General features: G+C 53.5%; 1 protein-coding gene across 1 annotated transcript in view; it reads right to left on the bottom strand.

Annotated features, from left to right (window-relative positions):
* The window catches only part of SERHL2 (serine hydrolase-like 2), a 26,506-nt gene extending 14,397 nt beyond the window's left edge, over nucleotides 1-12,109 (bottom strand). The window contains exons 1-10 of the mRNA XM_011945153.1: nucleotides 12,073-12,109; nucleotides 11,826-11,978; nucleotides 10,756-10,905; nucleotides 10,499-10,612; nucleotides 10,146-10,187; nucleotides 9,766-9,785; nucleotides 9,260-9,334; nucleotides 7,404-7,513; nucleotides 5,630-5,709; nucleotides 2,471-2,538 (exon numbers count right to left, since the gene is read on the bottom strand). Of these exons, the coding sequence (XP_011800543.1) occupies nucleotides 2,471-2,538; nucleotides 5,630-5,709; nucleotides 7,404-7,513; nucleotides 9,260-9,334; nucleotides 9,766-9,785; nucleotides 10,146-10,187; nucleotides 10,499-10,612; nucleotides 10,756-10,905; nucleotides 11,826-11,847 (681 nt within the window). The 5' untranslated portion in view covers nucleotides 11,848-11,978; nucleotides 12,073-12,109. The remainder of the gene's footprint in view (nucleotides 1-2,470; nucleotides 2,539-5,629; nucleotides 5,710-7,403; nucleotides 7,514-9,259; nucleotides 9,335-9,765; nucleotides 9,786-10,145; nucleotides 10,188-10,498; nucleotides 10,613-10,755; nucleotides 10,906-11,825; nucleotides 11,979-12,072) is intronic.
* Nucleotides 12,110-16,776: the final 4,667 nt, after the last annotated feature.

Raw genomic sequence — 16,776 nt, 5'->3', positions numbered from 1 at the left:
TGGCTGGGACTACAGGCTCCCGCCACCATGCCCAGCTAATTTTGTATTTTTAGTAGAGACGGGGTTTTGCCATGTTGGCCAGGCTGGTTTCAAACTCCTGAGCTCAGATGATCTGTCCACCTCCTAAAGTGCTGGGATTACAGGTGTGAGCCGTCACGCCCAGCGCCCATAGCACTTTCTAAGGCACTTCATCCTTTGCCTATTGACTGCTTCTCTCCTCTGCTAGAGTTCAGCTTCCACGAGGACACAGTTTGGTCTGCCTTGTTCACAGCTGTATCCTCAGGACCAAGAACTGTGCCTGCCACATAAGAGGGGCTCCCAAAGTGCTCGCTGAACGAATAGACAGGTGTTTACCTCTGGGTGGGGTCCAGGAGGGGCTGGAGAGGGTTCAGAGGAACGGGTGCTGTGCCATTGTTTTAGCTGTGTGATGGGTGCACAGGTTACTGTTACTAAGACTACTTTCCTATTTAAACATACATATATGGCCTGGGCACCGTGTTTTGCGCCTGTAATCCCAGCATTCCGGGAGGCCTAGGCGGGTGGATCACTTGAAGCCAGGAGTTTGAGACCAGCCTGGCCAACGTGGTGAAACCCCGTCTCTACTAATAAAGTACAAAAAAATTAGCCAGGTGTCATGGCGGGCGCCTGTAGTCCCAGCTACTCAGGAGGCTGAGGCATGAGAATGGCCTGAACCAAGGAGGCAGAGGTTGTGGTGAGCTGAGATGGTGCCACTGCACTCCAGCCTGGGTGACAGAGTAAGACTCTGTCTCAAAAAATTAAACAAAAAGACACTAAACTATACATATATGATACACCAACAAGATTTGTATGGGGGGGCCTAAACCACCTGATTTTAAATTCACATGGAAAAATTACACAGGCAAGAATAGCAGGAGATCAGGCACCTGTAATTCCAGCACTTTGGGAGGCTGAAGTGGGAGGATCGCTTGAGACCAGCCTAGGTAATGGAGCAAGACCCCATCTCTATACAAAAAGCTGAAAGATTCGCCAGTCATGGTGGCACACGCCTGTAGTCCCAGCTACTAGGAAGACTGAAGTGGGAGGGTTAAGCCAGGGAGGCAGAGGCTGCAGTGAGCCGAGATCCTGCCACTGAAATCCAGCCTGGGCAACAGAGCAAGACCCTGTCTCAAAAAAGGAAAAGAAAAAAAGACTAGTAGAAAAACTCTGTAAAAGAGCCATGAAAGGAGACGGTCCCGTCAGATATGAAAATCCTCAGGGTAGGCACGATGGCTCACGCCTGTAATCCCAGTACTTTGGGAGGCCAAGGCAGGGGGATCACCAGAGGTCAGGAGTTTGAGACCAGCCTGGCCCACATGGCGAAACCCCATCTCTACTAAAAATACAAAAATTAGTCGGGCATGGTGGCGGACACCTGTAATCCCAGCTACTTGGGAGGCTGAGGCAGGAGAATTACTCGAACCTGGGGTGCAGAGGTTGCAGTGAGCTGAGATCGTGCCATTGCACTCCAGCTTGGACAACAAAAGCAAGACTCCATCTCAAAAGAAAATCCTCTGTCAGGCCTCAACTTAAAGCGTGTGGTACAGTATGATCATAGGCAATCAGACAGACCCAAGTACAGATGGGCGTTCAGTGTCTGACCAAGGCAGCCCCTTACGTGAACAGGGTAAAGACGGACTTGTCTAAAAATGGCATTAGGCAGCTGAGGAGCCATCTGGAAAAACATGAAGTCAGATTCAAACCTCACCCTGTACACAAGAATCCAATGTAGTAAATATTTAAATGCAAGTACCAGACCCAAAATAGTATTAGTGTCAAGCATGACCTTTTAACTATGACTCAAATTACAGAAGCCATACAAAAGACTTCTTTTCTTTTCTTTTTTGAGACGAAGTTTCGCTCTCATTGCGCAGGCTGGAGTGCAATGGCGTGATCTCGGCTCACCGCAACCTCCACCTCCCGGGCTTAAGCAATTCTCCTGCTTCAGCCTTCCAAGTACCTGGGATTACAGGCATGCGCCATCACGTCCAGCTAATTTTGTATTTTTAGTAGAGACGGGGTTTCTCCATGTTGGTCAGGCTGGTCTCGAACTCCCAACCTCAGGTGATTTGCCCACCTCAGCCTCCCAAAGTGCTGGGATTATAGCCATGAGCCACTGCGCCCGGCCTAGAAATCTGTATCTTTACATAAAATATTTCCATTTAAAATAAGGGCCTTTGTGCCCTTCCTCCAAAAAATAAAAAGAGCACAATAAAAAATAAATAAAATCTGGGCAATCTATTCAAAATTCCCCCCATACCAAATGTTTTTGTTTAAACTGCACAAGTTAAACAAATGATACCTGCAACCCGAATGCAGCCCAGCTTATGAAGAAGACTTGAACCATCCCCACAGCATGGGGCTTCAGGGCTCAGGTATTTTTGTTTTGTTTTTAAGACAGGGTTGGCTGGGCACGGTGGCTCACACCTGTAATCCCAGCACTTTGGGAGGTCGAGGCAGTAGGATCACTCGAGTTCAGGAGTTCGAGACCAGCCTGGGCAACATGGTGAAACCCCATCTCTATGAAAAAATACAAAAATTAGCCAGGTGTGGTGGTGCACACCTGTGGTCCCAGCCACTCAAGAGGTTGAGGTAGGAGGATCGCCTGAGCCCATGAGGCCGAGGCTTCAGTGAGCCAAGGTCATGCCACTGCATTCCAGCCTGAGTGACAGACCAAGACCCTGATTTTTAAAAACAAAAACCAAAACAAAACCAAAAAAACACAGGAAAAAGACAGAGTCTTGCTAGAGTGCAGTGGCACAATCATGGTTCACTGAGGCCTCCGACTCCTGGGCTCATGGGAGTCTTCAGCCTCCCAAGTAGCTGGGAGCATAGGTGCGCCGCCATGGTGATGCCGTTTAATTTTGAATTTTTTGTAGGGATGGGGATGTCTCCCTATATTGTCCAGGCTGGTCTTGAACTCCTGCCTCAAGTGATCCTCCCACCTGGCCTCCCAAAATGCGGGGATTACAGGCATGTGTGAATATGATTGGCCAGGGGCCGGATACTGACACAGACTATCCCTCTGTCCTTAGGGCTCCGCAGGCAGAGGGGGCTCCTCCCTCCTTCATGGGAACACTTCAAGATGGTTTCCACAAAGCCAGTATTGTGGGCCTTGAACTTAGATGAGAAGATAAAGACCTCATCTCCTCTGCTCTCTCCCCATCCTGTACCACCCGCTCACACCTCCAGGCCTGTCCTGCCAGCTCTTTTCTCCTCCCGGAGTCCGTGGGAGCAGCTCCCGCACCTGCACTGCTTTGCTCAAAAGTCACCTTCTCATGAGGCCCACCCAGACCCCCCTATTCAAAAGAGGAAGTGGAGCTGCAGCCTCTCCAGCAATGCTCGCTGCCCTCCCTACTCTGCCTCCTCCACGAGCCCTCCCCTCCTCACGCACTCTGTAACCCATCCAGAGAACCTCACAGACAAGCCAACGGGCTCCAGAGGCTCCCAGTAGCCAGAGAGGCGGGAACAGATTCTCCCTCACAGCCCTCGGAAGGAACCAGCCCTGCCAAGGCCTTGACCTTGGACCGTGAACTCTGGAACTGTGGGGAAACGTGTCTTGGTGGTTTAAGCTCCAGATTCTGGAGGGATCAGGTTGGATGATGGGGGTGGGAGAGGATAGAATGTGAACTCTCAGGTGCTCTGGGGCTGGAGGGAAGGATTTGGGAGGAACTGACATCGTCCTTGAGGCACTGGGTGGGGGTCTGGGTACTGTCTTCTTTTAGGTTATTTCCTTCGTTTACAGCGGCTGGGTCCCAAAAGGCCATAACTACTGTAGAGGGCTTGTCCGCACACAACGTTCCAGCCAGCTTCCCCAGACCCGGGGGTCACCTCCTTCTCAGCCCTCCCTCTTGCCTGTTCCCTCACCCCCCTGACACCCACATAGGGGTTCCTGGTCAGCATCCTGCATTCACTGTTTCCTGTGACCTGGGCCTAATCAGATTCCCCGGCCTCATCACAGATTAGCTCACTTCTGTGCCTGGGGCTCCCGAGGTCAGCCACCTGTGAGGCATGTCCAGGAAGCCTGGGCCCGGGGTACTTGACCTCCCCTCCCCATGATGGGTTTCCAGGAAAGCGAGATAAAGGTTCAGAGATGATCACAAAGACCCAACAGGTCCCAAACTGGCAACTGAGGCCAAAACAGCCCACAGGTGCCGCTCTTTAGACCCTCATATCCATTTCTGGATTCATGACACCTAAAAATCCACAACTCAGCCGATCAACTGCAGAGCTGAGCAACTGGAAATTCTGGCCACACAAGACTGAATTCCCACTTGATTAGCACTGGCCCAGCTGCCTGCCACGGTGGGCTGACTCCAGCTTCAAAGACCCTACGCATCCCATAGCCTCCCTCCCAGCCGGCATGGTGGACTCCACAACACGCCCCCACCCCGCCCCCAGGTGCCGGAGTTTCTGACCCCTGCATCACTCAGCACTTTATAAAGGGAAGGCACATGCCCACCTCGCCTGATCCGATGAGCGCAAAAAACCCAAGACCTTGTTTGTCACCTGAGCAAACAAGGGGAGTTTAAAAGGGAAAGGACTGTCCCAGGTTCACTCAGCTGGCAGTGTCAGGAAGCCAGGCTGTTTCGCCCAACTCAGCACATTTTCCGTCCGACGACACCATCTCCCTCCAGCTGTTCCCTCACCTTGGGAGAGCTGCCTCCCGGACTACCCCTCTGGAGCGGGCCCCGCCACCAGTCTCTTCTATAACACTGTGTATTTCCTTCGTTACATCCAGAGGATGTCTAACCGCTCATGTGCCTGTTGACCGGTTTATCATCTGCTTCTCTTCCAACAATCTAGGCCTCTGCCCGGACTCCTCCTTGCTCAACTCCAGGGGGTGCCATTTGTGAGCGGCGGCCCCTGGAGTTGTGATGCTGGAGGTCTGGCCCCACTGAGAGAGGGACAGTGGGCTCTTGCTCACGGCAGCCTCACTGAGCCGGGCCTGTAGCGCACCTTAGAAAAGATTTCCTGGGCAGGCACAGTGGCTCACACCTGTAGTCCCAGCTACTCTAGAGGCTGAGGTGGGACGATGTCTGGAGCCCGGGAGGTGGAGGCTGCAGTGAGCCATGATGGTGCCACCGCACTCCAGCCTAGGTGACAGTGTGAGAACTTGTCTCAAAAAGAAGAACGAACGAAAGAAAAAACATTCCTGGATAAAAAGCAAAGTGCAGAAATTGCTTGTTCCAGAAGCTTCTCTGAAGCCAAGACACACCACCTCCACCTCTCCATTGTGAAAAGCCTCTCCCAAGTCACTCAGCCTCTGGGACGTCCTCACAGCCTGCCCCTGACGCTGGGCACCCACCCCAGGTCCAGCAGAGCATGGCCGCAACATTCACCAACATTTAGTCCAAGACACCTGACCAAACTCTCCCAGAGTGTGGCTTTCTGGGATGTGCAGTAGCTGTATGGCCTCGCCCGGGTCACTTGGCAACACTGGACCTCAGTTTCTGCTGCTGTAAATGGGATGAGGGTGAGGCAGGAGGGGGATTCAGTGAGATGCTGTTTGCAAAGTGCTTAGTATCCTGCCAGTCTAGGGCAAGTCCTTGACATCCTCAGTAAGAATAGTGACAAATATACAACGGCCTTGGACAGCAGAGTCCCTTACCTGTGGCCACCTTTGTGGTTCCTCTTTGCAGAAGGAGCTCCCCGCACTCCTCATTCAAGTGTATATTGGTCTTCAGTAACCTGGGAGAGACAGAAGGATGCTGGGTGCCTGGAGGCCAATAAAGAGGAGGTCAGAGGACGTCAGATGAAAAGGAGAGGAGGGCCGGGGATGGTGGCTCATGCCTGTAATCCCAGCACTTTGGGAGGCTGAGATGGGCGGATCACTGAGGTCAGGAGTTCGAGACCAGCCTGGCCAACATGGTAAAACCCCATCTCTACTAAAAATATAAAACTTAGCTGGACGTGGTGGCGTGTGCCTATAATCCCAGCTACTTGGGAGGCTGAGGCATGAGAATCACTTGAACCCAAGAGGCGGAGGTTGCAGTGAGCTGAGATTGTGGCACTGCACTCCAGCTTGGGGAACAGAGCGAGATTTGGTCTCAAAGAAAAAAAAAGAAAAAAAAAGAAGTGCAGCAAAAGGGAGGTCACCCACAAAGGGTGCATGTGTTCTGTGATTTTTTGTGTTCTTTTTTTCTTCTTCTTTTTCTTTTGTGAGACGGAGTATCGCTCTGTCGTCCAGGCTGGAGTGCAGTGGCGCAATCTTGGCTCACTGCAAGCTCTGCCTCCAGGGTTCACGCCATCCTCCTGCCTCAGCCTCCCGAGTAGCTGGGACTACAGGTGCCCACCACCACGCCCGGCTAATCTTCTGTATTTTTTAGTAGACACAGGGTTTTACCACGTTAGCCAGGATGGTCTCGATCTCCCGACTTCATGATCCACCTGCCTCGGCCTCCCAAAGTGCTGGGATTACAGGCGTGAGCCACTGCGTCCGACCCTTCTTTTTAATTGAGACAGGGTCTCACTCTGTCACCCAGGCTGGAGTGCAGTGACATGATGATGGGTCTCTGCAGCCTCGACCTCCTGGGGCTACACAATCCTCCCAACTAAGGGTGCCGAGTAGCTGGGACCACAGGCGTGTGCCACCATGACCAGCTAATTTTTTTTTTTTTTTTGATACAGGGTCTCACTATGTTGCTAACGCTGATCTCTACTCCTGGGCTCAAGCTATCTTCTACCTCAGCTTCCCAATGTGCTGGGATTATAGGTGTGAGCCACTGCGCCTGGACTGTGTCCCGTGTTTCAATGGCAAGTTTACAGCGGCAGGGTGTGTGTGCACGCGTGCGTGTGGTGGGGCAGTGGGGGGCTTCTCCTCCTTCAGACAACAAATGTGTGTGGAGCTCCGACCCACCAGGCCCACCACCAGATGCAGGAGGCACAAACATGACCAAGTCAGCCATAGAGGGGGTTGTGGGGATCACAGGCCTCGGGAAACAGGGGAGTCAGTAGGCTCTTATTGGACAGTGTGGTTACCTGCAGGGCAGGGAGGGACAGCTCGCCTGGGGGTGTCAGGGCAGGGTTCCCAGCTGAGGCTCTCAGGAGTGGGGAAGCCAGTGAGCAAGCACAGGGGAGAATTCCAGCTAAGGGAGCCCAGGCTGGAGTCCCAGAGCGGAGAGAAGGCGTAGAAGCAGCGTGTGCTCGGGGAGAGGTGGAGGCTGAGAGGTGTGGGGAGGGTATTGGAGTAAGTAATGGGCATGGCTGGAGCAGGGGCAGAGGGAAAGGAGATAACGTCCCTGAAGACCCTGGGAAGCCTGGTGCTCAGCCTGACCCCAGAGAGAAACAGGAATGTTGGGTGAGAGAGAGAGAGAAGCTTCCCCACGTCTCACAGGGTATCCTCCCATGGACCCCACAGCTCCGCATCCACACCAGGAACTCACCTCTGCAGCAGCTGCTTCAGGCTTAACACGCTCGAGGGCTCCTGGGAGGCCTCTACCTGCAGCATGTGCTCGATGGCTCTCCGCTTGTAGGTCAGCAAGTTCTCCACTTCCTAAGGAGGCACAGTTGGCTGGGTGGGCAGGGATCCAGGCTGCAGACGAGGCCTCCGCCCCTCCCAGCCCTGCCCTCTGCTCTCGCTGAGCCCCTCTTGGCAAAGGGCACACAGACCCAGCCCTGGCTAGTCAGCCTCGCGATTCTGAATGAGTCTCTGCTTCGTCTCAGTCACAGCCAGCCTGGTCTTGCCTGCGGCCAGGGACAGTTGAAGAGATCAGGTGGAATGATGGGGAGGAAGGGGAATCTCTGTCAACTGCTGAGTGCTTTGCAAAGGCATGAAATTAGGGTCCAGAGACCATGAACCATCGGGGTTGGCGATTTCTTCTGGTTCAACAAATGCCGTCATTCTCAGTGGCAGAAAGGGAGTGGCAGAAAGGGCGCCGTTCTGGGGTTTCCGAGCTCCCCAGGATGCGTGGCTCACTCTGTGAGGACAGCCTCGGGCCCACTGCCTGGGGCTGCAGAGGGGGCAACTCCCATCTACCCACCCCTGAGAATAGAGGACAAGAGGAACAAATGCCCCTCTTGACTCACCCAGGAGGAAGCCCCCGGGGGCACTGCGCTTGTCAATTCAGTGGGTGAAATGCAGAAAGAAGGGAGTGCCTGCTGTCTGCCATCTGTGAACTGCATCCTCACAATAGTCCCTGAGCTAGCTGAGCTCATGCAAGGAACATTTACTGAGCCCTTCCTACGTGCCAGGATTCGGGGAGTGGCGACAAAGAGATGGACATGATTCTTGCCCTGATGGCATCTGTGGTCGTTGTTTTTTTCTTTTTTGGAGATGGAGTTTCACTCTTGTTGCCCAGACTGGAGTGCAATGGCACGATCTCGATTCACCACAACCTCCTCCTCCTCAGTTCAAGTGATTCTCCTGCTTCAGCCTCCCGAGTAGCTGGGATTACAGGCATGCGCCACCACGCCCAGCTAATCTTGTATTTTCAGTAGAGACAGGGTTTCTCCATGTTGGTCAGGCTGGTCTCGAACTCCTGACCTCAGGTGATCCGCCCGCCTTGGCCTCCCAAAGTGCTGGGATTACAGGCATGAGCCACCGCATCTGGCCGATCTGTGGTCCTTCTATGGACAAAAAAACTGAAACTGACGGCAGTTGTGTCCCAACTGAGAGGCTGAGACCTTGGCAAGAAAATGACAGGATGTCAGGGCTGGCCAGGTCATGGAGCCCAACCTCATTTTACAGGTGCGGGAACTAAGGCCCGGAGAGGCAAAGTAACTTGCCAAGGGTCACCCAGCAGGTAACAACCAGGCCAGGACTCTGATGCAGGGACAGTACTGGTTACGGGTAGTGGTGGCCAGAGGGGTCAGTACTTGTTCCATCAGTTCACTTTTAGGGCTGTCATGTGTGGTGGTGCAACATGTACACAGTGCAAAGGCATTCGACTGGGTGGGAGTGCAGTGCGCCTGCCCAGCTGTGTGCCCTACAACATCCTCCACCCATGGCTCCTGCCCTCTTCCACCCCCTGCCACTGCATGATCAGCCTGGCATTCTGCAGATCCCAAGCCACACATCCAGTTTCCAAGGGGTCCCACACACCCCTTCTCCTGACCACTCCTAGGGGTATAAGCAGCAGAAAGCTGTTCTCTGGTGGAGAGCGGGTCCCTGACTCCCCTTTCCCACCCTCTGCCGCCTCCTCCTGCTTCCCTAGTGTCCACCAAAGGAGACAGGGCTGAGAGCACTGCCCGGGATCCAGGTCCCCCTAATGACAGCACGCACGAAAGCCCCGCTTCTCACATTCGATTCCAGGAGAAGTAGTGGCGAGTCCAGCAAGATAAGTTTATTCACCATCTCGGGGAAGATACAGGAAAACTGTGAGGACAGCAGAAGGGGAGAATGAATAGGGGGAAGGAGGAAAGGACACGCCCACCTTTCCCAGGGGACCCTGGAGCTCCCGGAAACATCTTTTAGGCTAGGGGGTGGGTGCTGACCAAGGGGCCAGAAGGAGAATATTCTATCCTATGGTGTGCCTTCCCCCACCACCCCCAAGTCTGCACCTAGCACTGAACTCCAGACCCTGGTGATGGCTGGACTCCAGGGTGCTCTGGGACAGGGTATGGGGGCGTGAAAACATTAACTCTACCAGAGTTTCCACCGTTTACACCAACTTCCTGGCATAATGACTATTACTGTGACAGGAGGAGGCACTTCCTGTCTTAGGTACCTTCTCCTTCCTCCTCTGTGCTACCATTCCCAGCCCAGCCGAGGGACCCCCAGTTGGCCACACCAAGCCATCTACTCACCATTCCGCCCACAATGCCACCTGGGGGACAAAAGAGCCGTTGAGTGACATTCCCTCACTCCCTCCCCAGCTGCAAACCCTAAAGCTTCTTCCCACCAGTGGCGGAGGGAGAGGGGGGCTCCATATGGGTGGCTGGGGGCTCAGTATCTGGGCCGCGATGGCCCCTTCATCAGACCCGACCACTCAAAAGACCACATTTCCCTCATCTCTGTGGCCCTTGCACCAGTTGCCTGAGGTCAGAGGGTACAGTGGTCAATCTCTGATGCTCTCATCTCTCTTTGCAGATCTCATAAGCGCAGGGGAAAGCAGTGGGGCGGCAGCTCCTATCCTTCCCTCCCAGCCCTACTCCGGGCCCACGTGGCTGCTGGTCAGTGTACTCACCAAAGCTGTGGCCCAGAATGGAGAATCGATTCCATTTCAAGGCTGGAAACATAAGGAGCCAGAACGTCCGGCTGTGCACAGGCTCAGCCCGCCCTCTCGCTTCTACTCCCCGGGCTCAGGAAATCCCTTCCCAGCATCTGGAGTGTCCACCCAGGAGACCAGCTTGGGGGAACCACAGGAGGAAGCAAACTCTTCAACTTTCCTAAGATCTCCCGTGAATTCCTGGCAGACCTGGGGCCAGAGCCCAGGCCCCACTCCCAGGCCAGTGCAGCTTCCTGGATCCTACCCCAACTCCAATGATAAAAGGGGGTGTCCCAGAGCAACCCCATGCCGAAAAATACACTGCTTCTTACCTGCCACAACTCTTCGGATCTCACTCACAAAAGTCTGTTGGTAATATGGGACACCTGGGCTGTAATGGGACGAGAGCCCATGACCTCCGAAATCCATGGCAACATAATAAAAGTCTGAAACAGAGAGAAACAGGTTGGAGGATAGGAAGAGGTGTCTATGCCAGCTGTCTCCCGCCCTCCTGGCTCCCCTGCAGACCTCCCCCCTCATCTTCTTGCCCACTTTCCCCCTGGACTTCCCTTTAGCCCCAGCCTCACACCTTGCGGGAGAAGAGGGATGAGTCTGTCGAAGGAGTTGGCATTGTCCAGCCAGCCGTGCAGGCAGAGAACTGGAGGGCCCTGCAGGGAGCCCCAGGCTTTGGCTGCAATGTGGCCCCAGGGCACAGCCAGCTTCAGCTCTGAGATCGGACCTGAAAAACAGAGCTGGGTCTTTCATTCCTTATGTCATTCATCCATGAAGCTGGTGCTCCCTGAGCCCCTTATCTCTGCCTGCTGTGCTTGAGCCAGGGGTCATGTCCAGAGAGACTCAGACCTTTAGTTGCCCCCAGAAGGTTATGGGGAGAGAGAGCCAGACATGGGTGTGGAGACTCCCAGAGGAGGGAAAGATAAGCTAAGCCAGAAAAACCTGAGACAGGCCTCACAGCATGCACCGCACTTAAACTGGGGCAGAACCTTCCAGAATGTGCTGGGGCAGGTGCGCTGGTCATGCCCGGACCCTACCACTTGCAGGCTGGGTGACCTTGGATAAAGTACTAAACTGTCTTGAGACTCAGTTTCCTTTCCTGTAAAACCGGAGTAAACAGAGTAAAGAGCCAGTTTCCTTAGCCTTTCCCAAGGGCCAGAGGGGTGCCAAACCCTCACACATGCAGCAGGTGGGACCACTGTCACTCTCACTCCACAGAGCGGGAAACGGAGGCACTGGGAGCTGCAGTACATGCCCAAGATCACACTGGGCGACAGGGAAGGAGTGGAAATTTAGGGCAGGCGGTGGGACTCCAGGACCCACCGCCGCCCCCAGAGCTCGCAGCCTCCGCCATCCCTGCCAGGCTGGAGACCTGCGCGCCCCCGACACCCACGCGCATGCTCGGCTAACTCAGGGGCTCCTGGAACCCTGTGAGGCCACGTGCGGCCGCGTCCCGGGGCCCCTACCTCCCGGCCGGTCGCGCTCTCACGCCCCGGGACTGCAGAGGAAGGAGCTGCGACACCCAGGAGGGCGACGCGGTCAACGAACCCTCCACTCCATCCCGCCCTCCTCCACAGTCCCAATCAGGTGGGTGGGCAGCGGGGCGCTCGCTCGAGGCCTCCTAGTCCCACTGGAGTCTAAGGATACCTGGTGCGGCGTTCTCACCCATCGCTCTTTTCCCGCGAATGCGCGGCCGTCACTCCCTCACACCTGGCTCAGTCGCCAGAGGGGAGAGACGCCCGCACTTCCAGGCCCTGCCTCTAGTCTCTCCCGCCCCGCCCCGCCCCATGCAGGCCACGCCTACACGCCTCACGCCCCGCCTTCACCCCGCCCTCTCTGCGCCCTGGCCGGCCCAGCTCTGGTGGCCGCCGGCCCCACCCCACGCAGGTCCTGCAACTCCAACAGTCCCCGTCCGCGTTCAGAAGACCCCGCCTTCTCACCACCCTGCCAGCGCGCCCTGGCGGGCCCTGCTTCCACTCCGCCGGCTCCACCCCAGGAAGGCCCCCGCCACACCCGCCAGGCCCCGCGTTCTCACCACCTTGTCCGCGCCCACCGGCTGGAAGCCAGCAGGGTCCCAATCCCTGGGTAGTCCTGACGGCCGCCCCCACGTCCTCGCGGGACCAGGCCTGGGGAGCAGCCACAGCCGTTTTAAAGGTGCTGGGGTGACAGAGGCATTGAGACATGAACCCCTGTGAGGCGGGTTGGTCTCTTTCCTCTTCTGCCTTGAGGACCCATCGGCACCCCCTCTTCACTGATTACACCAAATTTATTTATGCCTGGGCTTCAGGCTCCAGCCTGACCCCGGGATGGGGACCTGAGTTCCGGCATCTTCACCTCAATCTGTTGTGGCTCCACCAGCCCCTTCAACACAGACACATCCAGCCCCTTCTCTGTCCAGACTATTCGTGGCCTCAGTCCCCCCACTTCCACCCCCCCATCCTCATCTTCACACTCACATCCTGTTATCACACCTGGGCCTTTCCCCACCTGCCTCTCCTCACTTCCATTCCTGTGACCCTCCCCTCCTCCCACCCCCTGGGCTGGCCTGTCGTCACCCCAAGAAGACAAGAGAAATCACTTCGCGCCATGCCACCAGCTCCCCCCGAAGCTCAGCCGTAGCTCCTATCTTACTTCCCTGTGTGGGAGTCTCCGGTGCTTCTCACCGCCTGCTGGAGGGACGTGGATTCCTGCCCCGGCATGGAAAGCCTTCTCTGGGGCCCTCTCTCCTTTATACCACATTCAACTCCAGGAATGTTGGGATACCTATTCTATGCACCTGCTCCCAATTTTCACACTCCTGTATCCTTGCTTACGCAGTTCCTTCAGCCCAGAACACGGTTCCCCTTTGCCTTTAACATTGAAATCATAGCCTTCTTGTAAGGCACGGTTCAGAATCACCTGCTCCAGGAGGCGCTCTACGATCCTCCCAGGTGAAACGCATCTCCCCATCTCCATTACTGCTGCTGCCACCTGCCTCTCACCCCTATCTGGTGTGGCAGTCCATTGGGTCTGGCTGACTCTCTGGCTGAATGTCTGCCCTAAAAAGCAGAAAAAGGTTTCACTCGACTTTGTTTTTTCCAATAGCGTCTACTAGAGGACCTTGCACACAGTAGGGCCTCAATCAATGTCTGCAGGTTGAATTGGCTGAGAACTGCTAAGACCTTCCTCTCCCAGCCTCCCTAAAAGGGCTCACAAAAGCAGCAGCAAGCAGGGGTGGGGGAGGGTGTGGATTCTGGCGGGAATTCTTAAGATCTTGTCTTCTCAGCCCTTATTTATGGTAACATAGTAGCCGCATCCAGAGAGATAGGAGTGTATGAAGTTCACATAACCACTTGTGAGACAGAAATGTTTCCCAGGAGCTCCTCCTTCATCAGCAAGACAAGGTCCCCAAGCTAAGTCAGTGAAATAAAAACAATCACTGACACTAAATGCAGTGTGGTATCCTGGACTGGACCCTGGAATAGACATGGCCAAGAACATTAGATTTATTTATTTTTATTTTTTTTGGTGAGACGGACATTTACTCTTGTTGCCTAGGCTTGAGTGCAGTGGCGCGATCTCGGCTCACCGCATCCTCCGCCTCCCAGGTTCAAGTGATTCTCCTGCCTCGGCCTCCCGAGTAGCTGGGATTACAGATATGTGACACCACGCCCAGCTAAGTTTTATATTTAGTAGAGACAGGGTTTCATCGTGAAGAACATTAGATTTAAAGGCAAACAAACATGGGGGGCTAGCAAATATGTGTACACTGAAATGTACAGTCATTTATTTTTTTGAGGCGTAGTTTCGCTCTGTCGCCCACGTTGGAGTGCAGTGGCGAGATCTCGGCTCACTGCAACCTCCGCCTCCCGGGTTCCAGTGATTTTCCTGTCACAGCCTCCGGAGTAGCTTGGATTACAGGCACCCTCCACCACGCCCGGCTAATGTTTGTATTTTTAGTGGAGATGGGGTTTCGCCATATTGGCCAGGCTGGTCTCAAACTCCTGACCTCAGGTGATCCCCCTGCCTCAGCCTCCCAAATTGCTGGGATTACAGACGTGAGCCACCTCCCCGGCCAAAATGTACAGTCATTAATGAGAGTGTTAATGAGCGTGTTTTGCTTTGCTTTACTTTTTTTTTGGTACAGGGTCTTGCTCTGTCACCCAGGCTGAAGAGCAGTGGTGCAATCATTACTCACTGTAGCCTTGAACACCTGGGTTCAAGGGATCCTCACTTCAATCTCCCAAGTAGCTAGGGCTACAGGAACGGACCACGATGCCCAGCTAATCTTTAAACAATTTTTTTTTTTTGGTAGAGATAGAGGTCTTTCTCTCTCTCTTTCTTTCTTTCTCTCTTTCTTTTCTTTCTTTCCTCTCTCTCTCTTTCTTTTCTTTTTTGAGACAGAGTCTCGCTCTGTCACCCAGGCTGGAGTGCAGTGGTGCAATCTCAGCTGACTGCAACCTCTGCCTCCTAGGCTCAAGCAATTCTCCCGCCTCAGCCTCCCAAGTAGCTGGGATTACAGGCATGTGCCACCGTGCCCGGCTAATTTTTGTATTTTTAGTAGAGATGGGGCTTCATCATGTTGGTCAGGCTGGTCTCGAACTCCTGACCTCAAGTGATTCACCTGCTTTGGCCTCCCATAGTACTGGGATTACAGGTGTGAGCCACTAGGCCTGGCCAGCTTTTTTTCTTTTTAGAGAAAAGGTCTTGCTCTGTCGCCCAGCCTGAAGTGCCGTGGCACAGTCACAGTTCACTGCAGCCTTAAACTCCCAGGTTCAAGTAATCCTTCCACTTCGGTCTCCAGAGTAGTTGGAACTACAGGCATGGGCCACTATACCCAGCTTCAGTACGTGCATTTAATGCTCTAATTTTCTTTTCTTTTTCTTTTGAGACAGGGTGTCATTCTGTTGCCCAGGCTGACTGCAGTGGTGCAGTAACAGCTCACTGGAGCCTTGACCTCCTAGGCTCAAATGATCCTCCTACCTCAGCCTTCCAAGTAGCTGAGACTACAGACATGCACCACCATGCCTGGCTAATTTTTGATTTTTTTTGTAGAGATTGAGTCTTGAACTCCTTGGCTTAAGCAATCCTCCTACCTTAGCCTCTCAGAGTGCTAGGATTACAGGAATGAGCCACCACACGGGCCTGACGCTCTAACTTTCTAAAAAAATTTTTAGCTGTGTTCCATATAATTTGACATGCTGTATTTTCATTTTCATTGAGTTATTTTATTTTATTTTATTATTTTTGAGACAGAGTTGGCTCTGTTGCCCAGGCTGGAGTGCAGTAGTGTGACTGTGCCTCACTGCAATCTCCACCTCTCAGGTTCAAGCAATTCTCCTGCCTCAGCCTCCTAAGTAGCTGGGATTACAGGTGTGTGCCACCAGGCTTGGCTAATTTTTGTATTTTTAGTAGAGACGAGGTTTCACCCCGTTGGCCAGGCTTGTCTCAAACTCCTGACCTCAAGTGATCCGCCTGCCTCCACCTCCCCAAGTGTTGGGATTACAGGTGTGAGCCACTGTGTCTGGCCTAATTTTTGTATTTTTGGTAGAGACAGGGTTTCACCATGTTGCCCAGGCTGGACTCAAACTCCTGAGCTCAAGTGATCTGCCCACTTCAGCCTCCCAAAGTGCTGGGATTACGGGCATGAGCTACGGTGCCCAATAAGGCTACTTTGTTTTTACCCTGTCCCTGTCCACCCTATTTTCACCACCGGCTTTGAGAAACTTCCTCTTTGGCTGGATGTGGTGGTTCACACCTGTAATTCACCACTTTGGGAGGCCAAGGCGGGCGGATCACCTGAGGTCAGGGGTTCAAGACCAGCCTGGCCAACATGGCAAAACCCTGTCTCTACTAAAAAATACGAAAATTAGCCAGGCGTGGTGGCACATGCCTGTAATCCCAGCTACTCTGGAGGCTGAGGCAGGAGAGTCGCTGGAACCCGGGAGGCAGAGGTTGCGTGAGCTGAGATTGCGCCACTGCACTCCAGCCTGGGTGACAGAGTGATACCCCATCTCAAAGAATAAAAAGGAGGTTGGCTATATACGCTGTTCTGCACCTTAGCAATATATTCCTGAGCTTCTCCTGTATTTGTAAAAAAAGAAAAGAAAAAAAAAAAGAAATCACAAAGCTGCCTCATTCTTTTTTATACTTGTGAAGTCTTCTGCTGGGTGACTATTCCACGGTTGTATTTGTCTACCCTCTACAGAGAGAATATTGGAAACTTTCCCATGTTTTGCTTTACAGACAATGCTCCAATGACTAGCAGAGATAACTGTGAGATAACTTCCCAGCGGTGGGAGAGTCAGGGCAAAAGCTAAACACATTTGTCATTTTCTAGATGTTTCTGCATCACCAGACTGTCTTATTCTGCTTTCCTCCTGCACTAGACAAGCTTGCCTCCTTGCCTATGGCCTTGGCAGATGACAGTATCCAATCTTTGAAATTGTGTCAGTTTGATGGGTGAGAAATTGTATCTTACAGTGCTTAGAATTTTTTTTCCTGTTATAAATTGGCTTAATCATTTTTTACATATCTAAGGATCAGCTGTATTTTTAATGTCCTTTCTCTACTTTTTCTTCCCCCCCGGATTTCTTAGAACCTTTTTTTTTTTTTTTTT

The sequence above is a fragment of the Colobus angolensis genome, unplaced genomic scaffold (assembly GCF_000951035.1).
Source record: "Colobus angolensis palliatus isolate OR3802 unplaced genomic scaffold, Cang.pa_1.0 Scaffold239, whole genome shotgun sequence".
In the NCBI taxonomy this organism is placed as follows: domain Eukaryota; kingdom Metazoa; phylum Chordata; class Mammalia; order Primates; family Cercopithecidae; genus Colobus; species Colobus angolensis.
Note: the sequence above shows the minus strand (reverse complement) of the source record. Positions and strands in the feature narration are given on the sequence as shown.